The sequence below is a fragment of the Scomber japonicus genome, chromosome 7 (assembly GCF_027409825.1).
Source record: "Scomber japonicus isolate fScoJap1 chromosome 7, fScoJap1.pri, whole genome shotgun sequence".
Classification (NCBI taxonomy): Eukaryota; Metazoa; Chordata; class Actinopteri; order Scombriformes; family Scombridae; genus Scomber; species Scomber japonicus.
In genome coordinates, this window is record NC_070584.1 from 23,613,589 (window position 1) to 23,637,792 (window position 24,204).

Here is a 24,204-nt window from a genome sequence, read left to right on the forward strand (position 1 = left end):
GATTACCTCCCACTAAGCATATTTACAAATGTATAACTACAGTAAATACAGTATTAAGATGTTGAAACAACGTCAAAGTGACGCACCCTTCAGTAACACAAACACCAGTGCACCTACTTCTATTTATTTTATCCATGTATTTAATTTGAATTCACTTATGTTTCATTAACCCATAACATACTGTTTATATTCTGATTCATAATTAGTCTCTACACCAATTCACAATCATAAATTCCCCTGTCAGTTTTATGGCCCAGGATAACATTTTAATAGAATATGAAGAATACAACAAACATGTTTAAATGGTGATTTTTTAATTTTTAAATGAACGGGTCAAACTTGTACATTTGCATATAAAAATGTAAATGTGGATCAGTTGTACACACAAAAAGATGCCTTTTATTTCCATTTTTGTACACTGTGGGTCACATTAGGAAAAGTCTGTAAAGGGTGTTTTTACAGCTCTCAAATAAAAAAAGGGGGTCAATTTTGACACTGAACGGCATGTAAGGGTTAAAAGGTGTCAAATATCTACCTTGCTAATTTCCCTTCAAAAAGTTGTTACCTAAAAACAGGTATTGTTAAAGGAACAGGGTTAGTATAGTATACAGTAGTATAGTCTTACATTAAAGATGATACAATAATCACTGTGTGTTATGTGTAAATACTGCACAGCCCTAGCAGCAACCAAGCAGCTCTTGGTTCTGCAGCATTAATGATGAAGGCTGTGGAGGAGCAAACATACATATAAATACCCACGTAGTTGAGAACAAATGCATAAGGGAGGCATTCATTCACACACAGTGACGTGATTACATGCATACAAAAGGTTTTCATACACTCTTAACCCTGGCAAATTACACCCATACACAAACATGTGAACACACAGACATACATGAGGAAAGTAACAGGGTCACATGCTCCAATCACACTTATTCAATTACACAGGAGCAACACTCCCATTCATTCACTTACACGAGGAGGAATTGCGAGGAGAAGGAGCCCAGATCAAACACACAGATAGCAACAGGGAATGCTGGGAAACTGTGTGTAATTTTGAACAAAAGTCTGCCATCATCAGTCCTGTTGGAGCTCCTGTCTCTCCTCCTGAAATCAGGCTGGACCTGAAGTATGCGGTAAACACACTTCCGCCAAACTGGACCAGCTATTAATCATGGTCACTTAATGTTGACTGTGCAAGTAAAGTACAGAACATCCCATAATCTCTCTCTCTCTATCTCTCTTTCACACACACACAAGCACCGCACAGTATTTAACGGTAAACTACAGCTGCACCTGCAAAATTGCTTTTCACCGGCAAAAAAACCCCAGATAGATAAAAAGAAAAAAAGACAAAGAAAGATCAACTATAGCTTTTCAAATGTTATGTCCAAACTATCGCCATAAAATGTGGTACTGTAGGTGACTACGATTTATCCATTAAAGATACATTTCAAACACCATGATTACATGCATGCAGCAGTATTTGCTATCATTGTGTAGCCGGCCAATCTCTTCCTCTCTGGCTGCAACTCAACTGTAAACATGGTAGCAAATTTGCACCCAGTCATTACAAGACTGCTCCACCAATATGGTCCCAGTTGGCAGCCTCGCTACCCAACCACTGCCGCCTGTATGGAAACTGTGACTGGTCAGTGGTGCAGACAGTGCTGCACAACACCCAGAGACACTGAGTTAACCAGACACATTACGTCTGTAAGGGTGTGTGTGTGTGTGTCTATGGGCTGAGCTGCCCTGCTGTTTTGTTACTGATACAGAGTCAACAGAAACTAATGAACACTGTAAAGCTGCTAAAGCTTAGTTGATTCATTGATTAAAACATTGAAGATATTATGGTTCCAGGATCTTAAATGTGAGAATTTTTCTGCTTACATTGGTCTTACATTTATATTCAATTGAATCTTTTTGGGCTGTATTTCAAAAGGCAAAATAATATATCTGAATTAGTTACACTGTGCTCTAGGATACTGTCATAGACATTTTTCACTGTTTTCTGATGTTTTATGAAGAACTAATCTATTAAATCAAGAATATATAAGAAGATTAATTGATTATAAAAATGATCATTAGTTGCAGATTTGTAAAAGTTTGTTATGACAGAACTCTAAACTTTATGGATCTGGGCAGCACATAGGAGGAATAATAAAAGGACAACAAAGGGAAGAACAAGACACAATCTGTCTAATGGAAGATGAATGAGTGAAAAAACCTTTGACATTTCACAGGAGGGCTGGATGATAAACTCTTCCTATTGGCCACCATTCCCTCAGCCAAAGACAGGCATTAACTTGGCCTTGTGTCTCCTCTGGTTGAATATGATGACGACTACGAGTCCATCTGCTTTGTTACACCAAGAAGTCAGCTGATGCTGCCCAACCTGCTGACAGCAGCTTTCCTGCCTAACATTAAAAAAGATAATAAACAAAACATAAGCACACTGGACAGACCTGTCACTGAAGCACAGAAAACCTGTTCAATGGGTGTTGTTGCAATACAATTGTTAGGGTTAGGCAGTGTCCGACTTCACTAACTTTTTAAACTTGAAAAGCCTAATTGATGTGTGGTGTTTGGTCTTTTCCTGTTCACAATCAGACAGCATCTGTGCCTATCTGAGAAGTAATTAAAACAAACAGACTAATAATTAATTAGAATCGCTGTGCTGGTGTCTGGATGGATATCTGCACACTGGGGATAGGGTGCAGCACAGCACTGTCAGGAGTTGATTTCTCTGCATGTATTTAAGCTGATGGGAAATCTCATCCAGCTCTCACACTATAGCACCAGACTGAGCCAGGTGATTCCTCACAGCCCCGCTGATTCACTGGAACTGAAGTCAGCTCTGAGGCTTATTAGTGAACACAAAAGGGTTTCTGCCTGCTAGCCACAACAAATACCAGCCATTTAATCACTTCCCATTAGGCCCAATACCTCAGTCATCCAGGTTATTTCCAGTGTTGGGGAGTAACTAGTCACATGTAACTGTGTTACATCATTTATTACTGTAATCCATTATAGTTACAGACATAAAAATGTGTAATTAAATTACATTTACACATGAAAATGTTGATGATTACAAAGGAGGTTACATCAAAAGTCAGAACTTATTTGCTCAGGAGGAGGGGTTTTGTTCTTAAATTTTAATATTTAACATGTTGTTGAATAAATATATTGCTGTTTTTAATTCTTTGAAAACAACATTTTTGTAAATACATCATGCCATGGGCTTATTTGGAGCACACATGGGCTTAAATTGTGTCACATACCAATTTATTTTAATAAAATATATATTTTTTTCTTTATTTAAAAATCTACATGAATTAATGAATACATTTTCAGATGAGAGATATGAGAGAGATATGAGAGATTTATGAGAAATGACCTCCCTTATAAATCTTGTCAGTATCCATGAAAAACACCTGAACTCAGACTTTGGGGGGCTTAATGGGTACCCTTGCCCCAATAGCTGAAAACAATTAGAAAAGCAATCAAAAGGTAATCAAATGTAATAAGTTACATTACTTTGATTAAACAATTGAAATAGTTACATTACTTATTACATTTTAAATAGGGTAACTACTCATCTGTAAACTATTACATTTCCAAAGTAACCTTACCAGCCCTGTTTATTTCAGAGTCAAACACAAGGTGTCATATCTGGTCTGTTTGTGGGAGCTTCATTAAAATAAACAGTTTCAATATGAAGTATAGTGTTGTGACAACCTGACACAACAAGACCAGGCAGAGATCCTGCAAGTCAGCATATCAGATGAATCAATTTGAAATATAGGCAAATCATTTCCAGATATACTGGTTAGTTTTCTTGTTGGCTGTGTAATGCCAAATAAAACACCTCTCCATCACATGACAAAAGACTTGATACAAACACAATCTATTGTGAGTCAACCAGGCTTACAGAACTGTCTAACTTTTAAACTGTTACCTGTTTCTCCTCGTCATTTAATACTGCCACAACAAGTGTGGGGAAACTATTAATATGATTAATTGATAAATTTCAATTATGATCAAACATATGCTTAGTTATGGTCTTGGAGTGTAGGTATTATCATATCATGTTCTTGTAAAAAAAAAAAAAAATGTAAAAGTCTCTTTCTGTTATTATAAGCTGACTTTAAATACTGTGATTAATTTAATGTCCGTCACATTCTTAAAGCACTGAGTGTCACCCTCAAAATATTGTCACACATGATCCATTTTAAGGTCAAAATACAGTGATATTTTTGCTTAAATATTATCATGCTGTGTCTAGTCTAGTCTCCCGTTTCCTCAACAAAGACACACACTGTAGTGATGATTCTGAAGTTGACCCTAGACAGTGGTACAACAACTGCAGGGATGTCATTAAGGTATAGGAACATTTTCACAGCTGGAAATGAGCTCACTGCAGTGTAGAGGTAAATGGACCACTTCCACAAACTGTCAACTGATGGCATGACATCATTTATTCAGGTGATGATGCTCTGATTTCCAAACTGTGGGACAGTTACCAGTGTTTGTAGATGCTGGTTTAAATGCCTAAAACTAAATAAATAAAACAAATATTTTCTTATTATGTATTAGGTCACACTGAAGAGGGCTGGACTTTTCACTGCTCTGGTCGTCACTTTCCTTTACGGGTATATGGTGAAGAGCATCCTTATATACAGCATCACGGGTTCAGTATGGTAACCACTCCAGTGCCATCAGACAAACACTACAGCGGGTGGTAAAGAATGTGCAGAAGATGATTGGGAACAGTCTGCCTGCCATCAGTGACAATTACACCCGACAGACGCTGCTCCAACAAACTAAGAAACACTTTTGTTCCTTGAGGCTGAGACTAATAAACTCTGCCTCTCACTCACTTCACCTGTAACACATCTCCAAGCTTCAGACTCCCTCTGAACTCAGTACTCTGCCCCCCAAACAATATGAACACCATAGTCATTTTACTATATCACTACTGTTTACACTGCTGTGTAGTAGGCTATCCCGTGACCTGCTTACAGTCCATGCTACAGCTGATATTACATTTATACTCGTAATTACAACAGTATTCATTATTAGTACCTGGTATTATTCAGTGTTTCCTCATATAACGTTGTTTGTTTGTTTTTTATATATAGGCTACTCAATTGCTAGGAGACCCGAGGAGTCTTCAGTTCGTTCCTTTACATATACATGTGTCGCAATGACAATAATAACCCTTTTAAATCTTTCTCCATTAATTCTTGCTTGTTTGATTTTTATTGCAGCTCTCAGTGGAGGCCTGGATCACATTTCACAGTCTCTCACAGCATCAGCAGCAGGCTAGTTTTGTCCCTGAAGCAGCTGTTTGATGATCATTTAGTAGATTAATTAATTAAATATAATATATGCCATAAATGCCTTTTCAAGCTGGTGTAGCTTATATATCTATAGATATAGATATATAGATATATATAGATACACACACACATACAACTGGGTAGATTTGCAAAGGAAAGGAGTGCAGCTAATGCAGACACATAACTCTCTCTCACACACACACACATACACACACAGAGAGAGAGAGACATGGTAAAAATGAGCTAGCGCCAAGCTAACTTATCCCTATCGCCACCAGTCTTTCCTTGGCACCGCGATAAGAAACAAGCAGATTTGTCACGAGTTGACCTGCGGACAAGCAGCTGGCAGTAAACAGGTGAGTGAGGCTAAACAGGAAGTACCTACGAGTGCCAGGCTAGACCAGCGAGCTAAAAGCTAACCAGCTCGAAGTCCAAAACACTTGGACCACTATCTGGCTGTTTGGAGGGGCGACCTCAACACAGCAACACCCCGTCCGCCTCCGGAGGAAAATGACAAGAAAGAAAAAGGGGAGAGAAAACAACAACAACAACACCCCTGTCTGCGCTGCGTGTACGCGGAGCCTTTAAATGAACACAATAGTTGATCAAACAAGCTGTCAACTTACTTGTTTGGAGCGTTGTTGAGTTGCTTGCTAGCTGTCAGAAGAGTTGCAGCGAAGATCGTCTGTGTTTAAGGAGATGAATCACTCGGTACTTTACTGAGAAACGCCTTCCGGTGTGGAATGTCACGCATGCGCTGTCCTCCTGCAAGTTGTACACATCTTTTACATTCACTCAACAATCATTTCTGTTCTGACATGTTAGTGTAGTGACTGCATCTACTCCCTGCATGAAGATCTGAGGCCTGCAGAAGCATCTGTCTTGAATTAATTGATATCACACTGTTTATTTATTACATGTCTTATCTATTTTATTACCGTTTTATTTATTCTTTTATTTAACTTATATAGCTATTGTCACTGCTTAATTGTTATACTTGCAATACATGTTTTAAACTTGTAAAGCACTATTATTATACACTGTCCATAAAGTTGGAATAAAATTCCACTCTTTCCATGAAATAATTGGGACAATGTGATACATTCTTGACAGATAAAGTGTATATCTCAAAACTTTATTAATCAATCTCTTCCAAACATATCACAATGAAAATTTAAATAGGAATAAACAGAGGATTGTGTCTAAAAAACAAAATTATTCCAACTTTATAGGGCGACAGTGTATTAGGGTGCATTACATTGACTGGTGTTCCTAATATTTTGTCCACTCCATTAACATACATGAGAAGGGAAAAACATAAGGAACACCAGTCAATATAATGCACCTCAATACGCCACCACCACTAAGTACGACCTCAGTAATGAACAGAGAGTTAAATTATCACCTTTTTGATAATGTCAACAAAAATTGAAAATGTATAAACTTCAAAAAAGTAGAATTAGAGTTTATTGTATCAGATTCAATTACATTGCACAGGTGTATCTAATGAAGTGGTGGATCAAATAGAGAAAACAATAGATGTCACTTTAGGAAAAAAAGTGACTCCCATTAGGACAGAACACAGGAAAAATGAATGCTTTGTTCTGAAAATTAATTTTTGTATCTGTTGGTGGTAGTTTGTCTCATGACAATTATTAGTTGGTCAGAGTTCACATGGCCTTCAAAGATCATAATTAAAATCATGTACTATGGGGAAAAAAGGGTGAAAAACAACTTTCCTTTTAGCATTGTGATGAAACGCAGTCATCTGTCAAAAGTATTTCTAATCCAACAGGCTTAATGTGCTTGTGTATGTATGTGTAGTTTCGTCAATAATCACAAAAAGTTTCAAAAGCACAAAAGTTTCAAGCAGTTACAAATCTTTATTTGTCAAAAGTTAACACTGTCAAATATTACTGTTTTATATCTATTATGTATGATTTCTGTTTCACCCACAATTCTAAAAATCTTTTTATTCTGTTTTTAAAGATAATTAGTTACATAAGTAGTAAAATAGATAGTTAATACAATGGCTAAATAAATGAATGATGACAGTTATTCCTTATCTGTGAGACAATGAGAACAACATGGAGAAACATTGGTTTTATTCCACTGAATCATCTTTCAGTGTCCGATGACAGCCCTGACATGATTTAAATCCCTTAAATCAAACCTTTTGGTGTTTAGTGATGAACTTTTGCCAGTCCTCTGTACACTTGTTTGCCCTTTGTAGTTCATCCGAAGGAAACAAAAAACTGAGCTATGAAATAGTCTTAAGAGGTTTGAAGGTATACTGTGTAATGGCACTGCAGTATTTAATTATTCACTAAATTGTAATTATGTTGTGCACTGCTGAAAAGAAGTTAGGAAGAGCATTTTTGAAGAAAAACACTAGGCCTGTCTGAAAATCCTGCAACATTATCACAACATGCAAGTCCATAAGGAGTCTTGCGCCACTTTTTCAGCATCACTGAGTTCTGCTTCACACAGACAAATAAGACAAATATCACAGGAAATACTATTGTGTATCGCAAGCAATGCTGGGTAGGTGTCATGTAGAAAATGAGCGCTGTGAAACAGTTTAAATCACATAAATGTGGACTTTGACTTTCTCACTATATGAAAAAAAACTAAAAAAGAAATAACATGGTTATTTGTATTTCAAAGTTTCAACATGAGAGTATTAGAGGAGTATAGGAGGAGTGTGTAGACAAAATAGCACAAACTAGTAAATCACACTCCTTAATTCAAAATACATCATGTTCAAATCCTTCAAGAACACAACGGGATCAAGAGATGTGTTCATTGCTTTCTGATCAATATTTACACTTCAAACTTTTTGTATCACTGTCAGTAGAGGGAGGTTCACTCAGTTAATTTCAAGTTTGCCACTGTTGCCTTTAACACAATCCAGCCTTAAAAGCTTGCAGGTCTATCTACATGAGCAGCATCTTAATATCTCACTGGGTTTGCAACCGTGCTCATGATATTCCTCTGATAAAGTTACATGATGAGATGAAAGGAGATGACTTGAGATGACGAGCTGCAGTAGTTTGCCAAACACCTTGCATAGAGAAAGCTTCAGTTGTCCAACCTCTTCCTGTAGCTCTAGCATGCTTCCAGAGATCCAGAAAACTACAGAAGGGAGGCATTGACTTTTTCTTCTTTTACTCTTGTACCTTTTGCAAACCCATTTTAGTCTCCATTCTGCAAACCATGACAAAAATTGCTTCATCATACTACTTTTTTTTGTCTTTTTTTGGCTGATATAGATGGATATAGTAAGAGAAAATCATAATTTATCTAAGATAGCCCTCATTCGGTAAAGACACAGTTAACAGTCAACATACAGTGTACAAGTTTATAACCATACCCTTAGTTTCTTTCTTCATTCCACAAACTTATAGCTACAGTCGAAAACAGAATTACCCACATTTGTGAACATGAAAACTTTAGAATTTATGCATATAAAGTGAGGAATAGGTCTGAAAATAATCCCTGCTTGTCATACACTTTAGTCTTCAGCAGTTGGCTTGTAATCCCCCCCCAAAAAATCCCAAACCCTAAGTAAATGTGATTATGTAACAATGGCCTTTTGTCCCGAAGATCCCCACTGACAGCTGTCGTAGGTGTCACTGTCATTGTTATGGTCTTGTTAGTGATGGTGCTGATGTGTGGTGTGTGCGTGTGTGTGTGTAGTACATATGGGTGGTGGTGTTTTTGGGGGGGTTTGGGGTAGTCACACCTCGGTGCTGATGGCTCGGGTGTTGGTATAGAAATCGGGTGGCCGACTACGCTGGACGTCCCTCAGCAAGGAGCCTCGGACGGCGGGCAGCGGCATTGCCAGCGCCTGGTTCTCATAGTGCGTGGGCATGTAGGTGATGCGCTCGCCGCCATTGCGCATCTCATCAGTGGTACGGATGTAGAAGGGGGAGTCATAGGGGGAGCAGGTAGGGCAGTAGCTGCGTCCCCCTCTTGTAGGCTTCGAGGGGTTGGAGGAACCAGCCGGCTCTGGAGGTGACAGGGACAGTGGGGTGATGATTGACCCGTCCAGGCCGGTGACACTGCAGGCGTTGCAGGCAAAGTGTTGCTGAGAGATGGAGCCGCTGTCAGACCCATTCTTCTTACAGCAGTAGTACTACAAAGAGAAGTTTTGGTATGACAAAAACCATTACATGTCAAACAAAAATGGAGGTAATTTATTGGACAGTCTGAACTTCAGACCTGTATGATCTACTAACTACTCTGTGCCATGGCAAAAATCTTATCAATGGGCTTATAACATTTATTATTATATATTATTAGTCCAAGAGAATTAGTCTTCAATGTAGAACATGCAAAGAAATTACATGTAATGATAGAGGTTTGTAACCATGCACACACCTGTTATGAATTGTATTTGCTGTGTCAAATTCAATACAATAACAGCAGAGTAAGTAGTCTAATGTGCCATGACTTATAAATGACAGAAAACTGTAAGTCATACAGTATTTTAATAATTGAAATAAGAAGCATTTATTGGTACCAGTATTGTCTAATTACAGTATATATACATTCAGTGAGAATTTTCAAATTGAAGAGATACGGTATGTTGATGTATTTCCTCTCCTTCCTCACTGACATTGCTCAGTTTAACAGTAGTTACAATCATGTCCCTGTTAGTGTGGGATTTACACATTTATAAAAACAGACACACTCACACATAAAGAGGCGTACCTGGAGTCTACAGTAACAGAGCACAGCTATGATACACAGAAGTATCACTGTGGCCAGTATTCCTCCGGTTATGACAACAGTTCCAGCTGTCATCCGACCAGCTCTCCATCAAACTCTGACACAGGAACAGGAAGGGACATCATCAACAAAAGCCTCCTCGTCACTCTGAAGATACGAAGTTTAATGAAATCACACATACTGTAGGCCAGTATAGCTTTACACAGAGATCAGGTGTAATCTGATGGATATGTTAACAGACTAGAGCAATTCTACAATTACATGGAGGAAACCAGAAAGGTGACTTACATGTTGTTTAGTAAATTATTTAAATATGGACATACATTATAATGTTTATCTTGTTAAGTGAAATATCCCCCATCTTCCACCAGCAGAAACAAAACATACTCATGTATTTTTTATGTCAGTGGTTGTGGTTATTGTTATTATACTTACGTTCAGCAAAGTTGCTTAACACCTGAAAGCAGAGAGATAACATAGGTGGTTATTTAAAGATTACATAGGTAGATGGATGGATGGATGGATGGATGGATGGATGGATGGATGGATGGGTGGATGGACTTACATCAGAAGAGTGTTTGACGGTTGTAAAGGTTAACTGAAGTCAAATCAGAGGTCAAAGGTATGAGGTCACACCGCTGGACAGATGCATTGTATCTCTGAGGAAAAAAGAGAGGAAGGAGGGAATGGCGGAAGAAGAAAATAAGACAAGAAATTCAATCAGTTGAATTCATGACACTTTAAACTTTTCTCCACAAGGTGGCACCAAGAGAACAGAAAAATATCTCTAACAGACACACAAACATACACTTGATAATGCCTTGTTAAATTCAATACTGGTATATGATACCTCCCCTTAGAATAGAAAGGAAGTCAAAACAAGTCATTTTTATACATATATCCCAAATCACCTGTTTTGTCTCTTGGGGCTTTTCAAACTGTATACAGCAATACAACATCCTCTATGCTTAGACTATCGATTCACATAAGGGAAAACACCCCCCAAAAGAACAGGGAACAAGGAAAACCCCAGGAAAAGCATCAGAAGAGGGATCTCTCCTCAAGGATGGACAAACATCCAAAAATGTTGTGTATACCAAAACAGACCCCAGGTAGCAGTTACAGAAATAAAGCATGGAAAAAAAGGATGATAGATTGATAGATAGATTGATAACATATATGAGTATATGAGAGTCTGATCAGGAGGGCATTGAGCAACTTCCAGGTGCCACCAAAAACAGACAAGACCTGAAAGATAAAGAAAGAGGGAAGGAGGAAACTAAGGAATCAACCAAAGAAAAATTAAAGGCATGCTGGAAGGAAGAGAGGAAGAGAGGAAGTTAAGGAAGTTGAATTTTCTGTAGGCTGTATTCCTTTCATGATCTACTGGGGTAATTATCATTTATGCTAACTGTCAAGTTTTTTCTGTTTACTATAAAGACATTTTTAAAATGAATTATTCCTAAAACATAGTACTTCCTTTTCAATAGGAAAGAGCAACCAGTGAAAATGGAAAGGCTTTATTAAACTGGTTGTAGATCAGCTGGGCTACTGCACTCACTCAGGAAAGAAACAAATATTTATAATGCTAAAAAGATTACAAAGTGTAAAAGTTTCCAAATGCTACACAACTCAAACACGTTCATCTCTCTCGTTCACTCATACACACATACACACACACAAACACACACACACACAATCACACAAAAAACACTCACACACACACACACACACACACACAAAAAGACACTCACACACACATACATGTGCAGCATTATGGGATAGCAGCTGAAAAAGTGATTTAGCAGCAAGGGGCTCTGTTGGTTAGGAGTTTTAATCTGCAGGCCGAGGCTTGTCCAGGTGAAGTGAAATCTATTCCTGCTGATAAAAACATGTTAAACCGATAACTGGAGTAGAGGGAGGAAGCTTTTTTTCTCGCATAGGTTTGGGGGTGTCAGGGTAAGGAGGAAGAAAGGAAGCACTGTATGTACAATGCTTGGAGGTTGACATATATATTCACATACAGTGTATCTGCACCCAGAGCTGATTTCTCAATCTGTCACTTATGATTGAGGTGCTCCTTGATGTGTGTTAGTGTGTGTTATGTTTTCATGAGCACTGTTTGTCCTGTACATGTGATGTGTTAGATGAACTCAGTCAGTTTATCATGGTGCAAAGTGTCAATAAAGTTGAATAAGAAACCAGTGTAATGAGATTGAGCCTGGTCATGTCGTTTGCAGCAGTTTACATCACTTCCAACCAGAGACAAAGCCCTATACTTCATAGTGTATGATCTTGTCAGTTAATATATTAGATACTAACATCCTGTGTTGCTGTGTTGTTGTACTACCAGGGAATAAATAATACCACTGAAACAATTACATTTTTGATTTTGATTTTGGCTTGGTTCTCATTTGAGACAACGTAAATGCTCTCCTAGATGACTCTTTCAATTACTGACAGTTGATGTGATCTGCTATCTGTGATCCTAAATTTAAAGGGCTACTCCAGTAATTTCACAGTGCACTTCCACTTGCAAGAGACAGAGTTTAAAAAGAACGGTCAAAATCAAAGCAGTAGAGTCTGAGATATCTTGAATTTTGGTCCTTCGGTGGGATTAAGTTTAGAAATCACTGGATCCCACACGTCCCATGATGCAATTTGATAGAAACCTTTGTCGGGTTGGCACTGCCTGGTAGCCTACCTGTTAAGAAACATGTCACATAACCCCAAAACTGATGGTTTAATTCTGGTGATAGACCCTTTTTGTATGTCATACCCCATGTGTCTCTCTTTTTCCCCTAGTTTCCTTTTATCTCTTAACTGTCACTACCTATTAAAGGCATACAAAAATATATATTTGTAAAGAAATCTTTCATTAGGTTCTCTCTGTACAGCATGGTTGTAACCATTGATTAAATCACCAAAATTATTCTGTCAATGGACAAAGCCACAGAAGCCTTTATAAACTGTACTCAACATGACTGGTAAACTGATCTTCATCTGTAAAATTGATGACAAAATGATCCTTTAACAATTTAGTAAGCCTGCAAAACAATCAAAACACACAATTATGATATAATAAGAAGCACTTTTTAATGAAATCTGGCCAGAGTGATAAACCGATGTAGAAGCAGATGAAGGAGATTAGGGGGAAGTCAGTGCCCAACTGCTTTTCACAATACCTCTTGAGATATGCTGAACATCTCTGTCAGATGATATGTAGCAATGTAAGTGGATCTGAATGGGTTTCTTCATTAAAAACACAATGAGCTGGAAGTGCTGTCAGACCTTCCACTGGGGAGAAGAAAAGCAGGCGGCGCTGCTCCCAGAGGCTGCGATCCGCACCGCTGCTCCGGCCCTGAGCTCATAAACCATGTTTCTGTCAGAAAGTACACTACCCTTCAATTATTTGTGGAAACCAAACGGGATGGCAGCTGACAGATTCCTCTTAACATCATTCATCATAACTTTCTCTAGTGCGTGCAATCTCAGACTCAGTTCACCAAACTATTTTTCATAATTAATGCCCGCGCTGTGACTTGTGCGGCATGGAGGAAATGGAAATGAAGTCACCGCTGTCACCGCATCATCCTTTACCCAGACACATAAAATCACACACAGATTTGTTTTTTCGCTCCGGTTTACATGTTGCTCTGCAAAGCACTTTGAGAAAGACCTGCTGGTTCAGTTAATCTGAGTTCACTTCATTTGACAAACTGTAGAGGAAAATAAGATATCTGCATTAGCACACACACACTTGGATGCTGAGCACAGACGGAAAAGAGAGCTGGATCAGTCACCATTGGGTCCAGATTAGAGTGGCCCTCAATCCCCCATACTGCCTGAAGAGCCCTGTATACTGATAAGACTCTCTCTAACACACACACACACACACACACACACACACACATACAGTACAGTATTCACTGAGACAAACATGTACTCATGCATTACCAAATAAATAGGGACATCCTAATAAAACATCCATTTGAACAGGCTGAAGGGTCTTCATAGCACTTAGTAGCATTTCATCTACTAAATGAACCTCAACGTTCGCCATCAATTTCTAATCCTCAATTCAACTTGATACTGCTGTGTAATGTATTGTGTTAATATTAAGTCTGATTAGGTCCTATACATTTGAAACAGAGGAACTTGTGTCATTGTTATTTCCAGGCCCAGGAGGATTCCTTATTTCCGTCTAACTGAGAAATAATAAAATAAATAATTTAACTTGCATAATTTGATTAGGTGTGGGTTTTATCAGCTAACTCGAACATTACTGATGATGAAACCATGAGACCATTTGGTATTTCACTTTGTAAGTACTGAACTTCTGGGTTCATCACATGTCAACCATAGATCAGTTTTGGACAAGCTTTGTTTTTTTTCTTAGAGACTACATCTGTAACATTTTGGCATGAGGCAGAACATACATTTTTAACCCCCCATAAATGTTCAGTTCCACACTATGACACCTTTCAGTCATCTTGGCTTCTATGTATCCTGGGGCTGTCAGCAGTGCTGATGTTTGTGAATGGTGAAATATTTTATCTGTTTGCAACACATTTTGCTATGACACACCACACTAATGGTATGTAGGATTTCCTTAATAGTTTTTTTAAGAATCTGTATTTATTTTGTAAAGTGGAAAGTTTGTATGGGCATAACAAAAACTGCTATATTGCCATGTATCATTTTAGCAAATTGTGACCTCTCCTCACCAAAAAACAACCCAAACAGCAGGAAATATACATATATATATATATATATATATATATATATATATATATATATATATATATAGGGAATATTTTGATACTTTGGAGATAAATAAAATAAAATAAAAATTCAAGTGAAAAAACAAATGAACAAGTAAAAGTAAACGTTCTCTGTTATATACTGTAAAGGCTATGCTAGACTGCATTTCGTTGCACTACACTTTTTGTCATCCCACATTGCATTACCTGTAATGTTAAGCTATGATATCCTAAATGTAACTGTTACATTATGTTTTATAATATGTGACATGTTTTTTATGATATACTGTAGATGCTACACTCCACTATGTTAGATTAAGTCATAGTATAACACGCTGCACACCAGTAAACTGTGTCAATGTTTGAAAGCATCTGAGTTTTATCAGCCTGTTGTATCAGCTTGTTGGCATTTCATTTCACCCTTCTGTTAGTGCTTTCTTTTGTCTTGATCCTATGAGTTATTTTGTCTGTGTTCATGTTATTTAACTGCAGGTTTTCTAGACGCTGTCTTTGGCAAATCGGAGTAATGAGAGTATCTACAAGCTACCTCTCTGCCTCCCGCTCTCTCTGATGGAGTGTTCCCTCTGGAGTCTCAGCCATCAGTCTTCAGGAGCATCTGAAGGACCTTGACTGCCCTGGAGGATTTTTATAAGATTGATTCTTTGGATCTTAAATTGCTCAGGCCAGCGTTCAGCCTGCGTGAGTCTCTGCTTCTCTCAACACACTTGAAACATCACCCAGCATGTAACATAAATGCCGCAGGCTCGATGTCCCAATGTTTCCTTTCACAAAAAGTATGTTTGAGCAAGACGCAAACCTGCTTACTCATTGGAAAAACAACTACCTCTTGGTTGTATAAAAATCCATGACATTATCTTTGGATTTTGCAGTTTTAAGAAATAAATGCTCATATTCTTATGTACTTAGGTCTGAAAGCATTCAGGACATTTTTAAATGTAAAAGCCAAGTATGAATCAATTCAGGTAAAAGAAATCTCTTGATGGTCTCCCTTCAGTAGCATTACTATTTCAATGTAATGTATGTAACAATTACAATGTTACACTTTCTGTTCAAAGGGTATAGTAGTGAGCTTGAAACAAAGCTATGCAAAACCAATCTACATCTTGAGGGCAAATTATTTTGAAAGGGTTGAGCATGTTTAGACTTTAGCATTTCTGATGAAGAATGTGATGACCAATGTTGGCTCCTTTTCACATCTTAACACTTGTGTTGACACATTGGCAATATAGATGAAAGCACAGTACAGTAGCAGAAGTTAATAAGTAGAATCAAAAAACACATTCCTAATGAGTACCTGTTTTTCCAGAGTCAGATTTAATTAACAGCTGTTTCATAGTACCAAACCTTTGTTTGCAATACATGGTTTAACTCGAGGAAACATCCAGTGACAATTGATTGCACAAAATACCCAATAGTTGACTAAGTGCATCACATTATTTATATTTAAAATGTATAGTTAAAAAAAACAAAAACAATGAGAGCTAGTTTTTGCCGTTTAAGAATAAGAAGTCAAACAAACATTACATCTGGTGTGGGAGATGCTCATGTTGAAGTTTGAGTGAAGGGGAGAACTGTCAGTCAGGGACTGTACTGTACTTAAAAAGCAATTTCATCCATGGACTTGTCAGATAGACAAGACATAACAGAAATAAAAATTGTGGGCTGCATTTGCAAGGTTACTTTCCCCTGAAGTTTGAAGCTCTGACTCCCCAAAATGCAGATGAAGAAATTGGAAGGCTAACAAACTTTTTTCTCCAGTTGTTTATCCTGTTCAAGGTTTATCAGAGTATAGGAACTGAAGTGGTCTCAAGCCATGTAATGAAACCAAATAGTAGATGGGTTTTTGAAGATGAGTTTGAGAATGTGTATATTTGTATGTGTGCTCATCTCTTCCATTAAACTCACCATAATGTATCTCTCTGTGATAGATGTGAAGTATACGAGGGCACATAATGACCTCTTTTCACTGGTTTTCTTTATTCTTTATTCTTTATTCATCAAAACTGCTTTACTTTGGCTTTGTAATTACTGTACTTAATTTATGGCTTTTGTTGTGTTTGTTTGTTTTTCTCTAATTTCTCTTTTTGGGAGGGTTTTGTGAGACAATTTAGTGTTTGATAAAATGGATGTAATTATTTTTAAATTGTCTTAATTGTGTTAAACTCACCACACTTCCTGTTCAACTCATTTCTATTCTTTCCAACTTCAGGTGTTGACCACAACAGCTACCAGCATCCACCCAGGCAATAATTGACACAGAATTTCAGCACACTTTCATTACTTTGGAAAACCACCATTTTGTAATCTAACTCTGAACTCTTTGGCTGCTGTTGTACAGAGAGAGAAAACAAGTGGCACATCCAAACAGGATTCATGGTCACAGTTGAAATGTAATTTGTCTAATCCTGTTATCTGGCGTTCCAAAGGCTTTCCTCTATCTGCTTTTTCTCTCTGTTGTCTCTGTTGCGGCCGGGTGTGGGCGCCTGCGTTTGTGCATGTGTGTGTACGTGTTTGTTTGCATGCATGGTTGTGACGTATACACAAATTAGGGATTCGGTTTAGAAAATGTGGTATTTCTTCTTCATGAAGATTATTCACTGTAAGAGTAGAATCATGGGTAAAATGTCAAAACAAAAAGAACATAATCTGTTGAAGCTACACTGGGAAACTTAATGTTGTACAGTGGCAGCACCAAAGTAAATCAAGGGATAACTATTGGATGGATAGTGTGATTTTAGTTTTTAGCCCAATGTACATAGCTCATTCATACTGGTTGTTGCAGAGAATATAAAATCTGCTAGAAAATGTTGGGTGGTCCACTCTACAGGAATGTGAGCTGTCCTTGGTGCTGAATAGATTTGATTGGAAACACAGTCTGTATGTCTTAAACTAGATGTTGGTAACTGTGTCATTGATGTTAATCCCAATATATCTACATTGAATCAGCTGTTTAACAGATTACTGGGTGTTATATTTAAAAATGTTACTAGTAGAATTTCTTTCTTTAAAGAGTGAGAGATGCTCCCTTTCAGTCTGTTCCCACCACCAATAGACATTTGAAAATCAAGTGAAGTGCTCACTTTGGTCAGACAACTTCAAAACCGTTGGTATGATATCATCAAACAGGGCGGAGACATCTTTTCAGAAGCTGTTGAAGCAGGAAACTTTATCTATCTCCAGTTGAAACCCAGCTTTCTTGCTTTTTTGTGTTTAAGTAACTCTGTATTAATTTGAATAGAAAGGTGTTTTCTATGTTGAATACATCTTCTTCTTCTGTAGGATTACTGTGCATTTGATCTATTATTACTACTTAAATATTTCCATTTACTGTATTGCAATTCGCCACTTAAATACTGCATATTGTAATATTAGCGGTTAAGAGGGGTTTGCCATGGGTTGAAGTTTATGGTGTTGATGGACACAGAAGGAAACATCCTGTGAGCAAGCACAAAGCTGAGACAAAAAAGTCATACATATACATACTGTATCCCCACATCCAAGAAATTATTCTAACCTTTTGATCCTCATGCCAAAATTTACCACAGAATAAAAAACTGTCTGTCACTACTTCACAAGACAACTACTTGCTTTTGACAGCATAAAGCTACAAATGATAAATAGATTAGCTTACTGGATGCAAACACTTAGGTGTGACCTTGAAAACCTTCCTCATGTACTAAGCGACCTACAGGAGCTCAACCAACCGTTAGTCCATCTTCCCTCTTAAGCTGTCGCAGCAGTTACGGCCCAGTAGGCAGAGATTGATGACACCGAACATTTTAGTTCAATTACTTGATTTTGCTCGAGGTCATTTGGGGCAAAGAATGCAATGAATGTGAAGAACCACTCCCCAGAATGATCCTCTTGGCCCTATAAAAGCACATGATCAATACAGGCGATAAAATGGCTTCGTCCCCATGAAGATGGAGAGAGACAGGACGAGAGAGAGTTGGAACACAGTTTTGAATTTTTTTCAACGTCCATTCTGGAGCATGTTCTGATGCCGTATAGAGTGCTGGCAGATTTATGACTGGTGTACGTTATGCTGTTATGCAGCTATCCAGGCTACTGTACTCAAGCGTGCCAGCTCCTGATTCAGCCTTTCTACACACTCACTGTGACTCAAGATGTGGTGAGTACCTTTAGTCACATGGCAAGTGAAAGATTCATTGGTTCCATCTGTAATTTTTATACACACGTCAAATTCAATTTCCCTCCTTTCCATAAAGGCCTATCACCAGTGTGATGGCTATGAGTGTCCTAACCGACTTCTACTCACTTTTATGGCTATCACAGTTATTACAACTACGGCAACCGTACTCCTAATACTACTACAATTTGGACTAATACTGCAATTACTACTATCACATCTACACCTATTCTTGATTTATCACCACAGCTACTATTCAAAAGTTAAATTTTTTTAGGATTTCTCAGTTTTATTTAAACACTTTCAACATTTTTCAGATTTAATGCCAAACTTCTAGATATTGGTGTCCCACTCAAATGAAAATTGAGAATACGATTTTCATCCAAAAAAAATCCTTAATAAACCGTACTTACAGAAATTAGAGGCTTTTGTTTAACCTCACATACAACAAGTGTTTCTCTATTCTTCTTCTTGTCCTAATTTTAATAAGCTTGCGTTCACATTTCCAATAAGACTGCATTGTTTTTAACCATGTAACTTCTCTCTTATCTAAAGTTTATAATTTCAATAAAGTTCCTATTTTATGCTGTGCATTTTTGTGAAAAACATTATATATAAATACTTTGTTTAAATTCTAAAATTATTGAAGAAAACAAAACTGTGTAATTTGATATAAAGTAGCTCAGGAAATCTAAAACCTTATATGACAGTAAGTAGTCTCATCTGAAATAGCATGACACAAGACGCATAATGACAGAGCATAATTATTTAACATTTCCTGAAAATCTATCAGCTCCAATCACATCAGTGAAGGAGCTCCTGGCGTCTGGGAAAGCTTTCTGGTGACTCCATTAAAAATTACAACAGACACAAATCCTGTAGCAGAGAGCTTATAAACTACTGCATGAAGGAGGATTTGATGATATGAATGTAAAGCAGACAGGTGCCAGAAAAGAGGATACAGCTCAGTCAATTTTCCCACGACAGCCTGCAGCAATGCTCTGCTCAAGTGGGATATACTGTAAAGCTGCACAAGTTGTCCTTAAGTGCTGCCTGCTTGTTTTTCTTTTTCAAACGGGGTCTACACGTAATTCTGGTATTGATCAAAATGCTGTTTTATTTTTATAATTTTTTTCCATATCATACTGATTTAGGTTGACACTAAATATTTGTTCTGAACATCCTGTATATCAATGTGAGTGGAGACGTCATCTTCTTTAGGACCAACTTAACATAATGATTTGAAAGGTCAAAGAAGACGTAAGATTGAACACGGATAGAGAGCAATATTAGGTTTTCCACATGAATTGTTCTTTACAGTGAACTAAACCTTGAATGATGAGTTGATTAATTGATAAGTCTTTGATAAGTATTTGTACAGTACTAATGCTTTATCAGTTAAAAGCCATTAATAAGAATAACCTTTGTATTGCCAGGGACTCGAAAAGGGCTGTGGATTACATGTAACAAATTAACAAAATATTAATATTTAAAAGTCCAAACTACATGAATTAAAAGTCTTCATTAATGTCTTAGTAGCATTTATAAGTGTTGATATGATGGCTTATAAAACATTGAGAAAGCCATGAGCATTTATCCATGGATTACCAACATTTATAACTACATTATTACCAGATAGAAAGAACTAAGATCAGCAAATGCTATTTTTTACAGCATGTCAAGCCATAAGTCATTCTTATTAAGGGCTTCTAACTGACCCATAAAGCATTAGTGAAAAATGAATTAATCATACATAAAGCCATTAGTGAGAACTTGTAAACCGTTTATAAAGGGCATCTTATTAGATAATGGTCCACTACACTGAAAAAATGCACAGCTGTCCATTGGAGATCTAGCAGGCAATCTGAACAGGTTGTGGGTTATTCGTGGGGTGAACATGCTGACAGACAAACATACAATCACAACCAAAGCTAGTTAAGATTCCTCAAAAGCCATCTGAAACAAAAAAACTACATCATCTAGCCATCTAGCCAAAGGGACCTTTCTAATCACTGAGCCACTGACACTTCAAACTGGAAGGCTTGAATTGATTTTCCTGTTAATTTATGTCCCGTTCAGACAGATTCACTGTGAAGAACTTCAGCACAGGAAGGACCTGACGTTAAACATGCATACTGCGCTGCGTCCCCTTGCTTTACGAGTTTTGCAGAGGTTTCATTATAACAGCTCAGCTCCTCCCCTAACGTCCTCCGATATGCCAGCTTCTCTTTCACACTTGGCAGTGGTGCAGCATCGTTGAACGCATACCCGCTATAGGGCAGCGGGCAGACGGGGAAGCTGTAATTACTGTACCTCCATTCTGCTGGTCAGCACGGCACTCTCATAAAAGGAAATGAAATGGTCCAGCTTCTATCTTTGAGGCAGTAATGTACCAGGAATATTACATTAGCATACATTCACATGGACATTTTATCTGTGACAGTTAATAAAGTGAGAGAGCGTAGATGCCAAGGCCAACAGTGAAGAAGGCAATGCTGAGGTGCCTTGCTCAGGAACAAAGGAACTTGTTCTCCCATAAGGATTTGAACCATTAACCTTACAACTAGCTATTTGTGAGAAGCTTGTTGCATTTATCTACTGTGACCAACATTTTCAATCCACTGGAAGTTACAGGCTTTCATTTTAACTATATATTCTTGATGGTTGTTAACTTTTAAGCATGTACAAATGACACTTATGACACAGCCATTAATTTATAGTAAGGCAGCAGCTGTGAAGTAATTCTCAAGGTCTAGAGATCAAACAAACCTCATAGTACTTCCACTATTATGCTGTTGTGTCTATTGAGGAAGATGTGGTGTTGTACTTTAAATATAAAACGTGGCAGGCGTCATCAGTCCGTCAACAATGAGTCTATAAAGTTACATTTTTGTCAACCTTCGGTCCCTCCCAAGGCTTTCCCTCGACTGTCAGAACAGATAAATTAGAAGTAAACTGGCCTGAATGCTGTCTTCTTCGCCCCTAGCCTGACAGTGAGTGAGTAGGTATGAGTTTCAGTGTGTTATTCAAGGCTGATTCAACACGTGGCTGTTGGAAAAAAAAAAAAAAAAAAAGAACCTATGACCTTCAGCTTACAGGACAGTAACTTAAACCACTGTACCATCCTGCTGACAAAAAGGCAGACACACACTGTAGAGGAAACGCTCCCAGGATAAACAAAGACTCAAATTTCTTCTGCTCCTTCTGCATTAGTTAAGTTGTGGCTCTTAGGTTAATAGACTTTCACTGATCGTTACACGAGTCACTGAAGTAATCCACTGTTTTTCAAAAATGAACAAATTTAGGATAAAATGTAAAAAATGTCCATAATCAAAATCTAATCTACCCTTGTGCAGCAAAAACATTTCTCATGGTGTCTCTCCGTTATTTGACTGAACTATAGTACAAATAATAGACACAGCTTACTCACACACATATTTCATCAGGGAACAATTGGTACAGAACAAACTTAACATGTTCAGGAAATATATAGATTACAAGTTTACATGGTTTGAATTAGTGTGATCCCTCAGTTTTACATATCATCATTAAATACTGAGTTTGCTGGCACTTCACATGCTGTTTGCTTTGTGAGTACATGATAGTCATTGTCTGGTGACCCCTGACAATCCATATGTAGCATGTGTAAGGGTTTTGTTTGCCCCAAAAACTAAAAACAGTATCCAATCCAATCCACTTTATTTATATAGCACGATTTTAACAAACACAAGGTTTCCAAAGTGCTGCATAGAAGCACAATAAAAAGATCAAGTAGACAATGGAAAGATAAAATAACAATGCAATAAAATAAAAATAAAATTTCATGAGGTTTTTAAAATGTGCACTCTTAAAATCCAGACTGTTTCCTTTAGAAATTATATACTTATGAAATATACTGTGATTGTGATGATTTTTGTTTTGCAACAAAAATCATCCAAAAACACTTACTGTACAGACAGTTATGTGGAACAGTATACAATATAAGTTTATGTTTATGACTCTGTACAGTCACATAAGATAGGGATAATAGGTATGAGCAGCAGACAGGAGTAAATGAAGCGGATCCTCAGCACTATGAATAAATGTATCATGTCAAGTTGAAATTCTCAGTCAGTGGGATTACAGCTAAACCTCAGCTGCGCATCATGTTTTATTCATATTTGAATATATATTTCAGCACATATTTCTTCCATGTTCACCTCAGGTTACAGGAATATTATCTGGGTCATGTGACCTCTGACCTCTTTATCTTTCAGTATTGGAGCTTGTACTGAGTATGAGCCTCAGAAAAATGATTCACTGGAAGTGTAAATGTTATATTTCAGCTTCAAGCAGTGCTTGCATAAGAGAGTTGTTATAGGATTTCAATGACTAATAAAACAAAGTTGGGGAGCTGGGGGCTGAAATTTGATAAAAAGAAGATGTTTTAGGATAGATATGAGAGGCTCCAAGCATGACGAAGCAGAGAAAGTGTGTCCTCTGTGGGAAAGGTTTAGGAAAGAGTCAAGAAGTAATTTAAAGTCGAGATCGGTGGTCAAACGACAGGGTGTGAAGGTCATGAGTGGTGGATATTGATCTTCAGCTCCAGTGACTTAGTTCAATTCCAAATGTAACAACAGGTTTTCTGTGGGGAAACCAGGGAAACTGTGTCCAATTCATGCTTTTGTCCTCATTTACAATTTGTGTTATGTTGTTACATAATGCTTTCATGTATTATTAATGTCTGTGACAGGAAATCTATGGATGACTTAAAAGATTTCACGTGGTTGTTGATTCGGAGGAAATGTCACTCTGGCTTAACAAAAAGTGAAGATTGTGTATATTATATATGTTTGCGCTTATCAATGTCAGTGTTCCTTTGTAAGAATTCAGAGTATTGTAGGTTGACTTGTCTGTCTCAGTGCATGTGCGTAACGTATGGGTAGATAAATGTCAAAGAGTATTGTATCATTTCAAGGGTGTCTTAGTGAGTTTGCATGTTTGTCAGTCAGATTTAAAGTGTGCATGTCTGTTTGGGAATATATAAGCATGTTCGTGTGTTTTTTGGGGTTTTTTGATGAGTCACCACAGATGCAGCACCCAGCAGCAGTAGAGCTACGTTAGCAGATAACAGTGTTTCTGTTCCAGAAGCCTCCAGCTCTGCCAGCAAGCCTTCCACTCACAGGCTTCATCCTCACCCAGCCTGGCTGCG

At 37.6% G+C, this 24,204-nt stretch overlaps 2 protein-coding genes across 2 annotated transcripts in view; both read right to left on the bottom strand.

Annotated features, from left to right (window-relative positions):
- The window catches only part of rabgap1l (RAB GTPase activating protein 1-like), a 118,694-nt gene extending 112,509 nt beyond the window's left edge, over nt 1-6,185 (bottom strand). Inside the window, exon 1 of the mRNA XM_053322060.1 lies at nt 5,972-6,185. The gene's annotated coding sequence lies outside the window, so the exon portion shown is untranslated. The remainder of the gene's footprint in view (nt 1-5,971) is intronic.
- Nucleotides 6,186-9,084: 2,899 nt separating this feature from the next.
- fam163ab (family with sequence similarity 163 member Ab) lies at nt 9,085-10,154 on the bottom strand. Its single transcript, XM_053322075.1, has 2 exons — nt 10,062-10,154; nt 9,085-9,483 (listed from the first exon to the last, which is right to left on the bottom strand). Exons 1-2 carry the CDS (start codon nt 10,152-10,154, stop codon nt 9,085-9,087), a joined length of 492 nt encoding a protein of 163 aa, XP_053178050.1.
- Nucleotides 10,155-24,204: the final 14,050 nt, after the last annotated feature.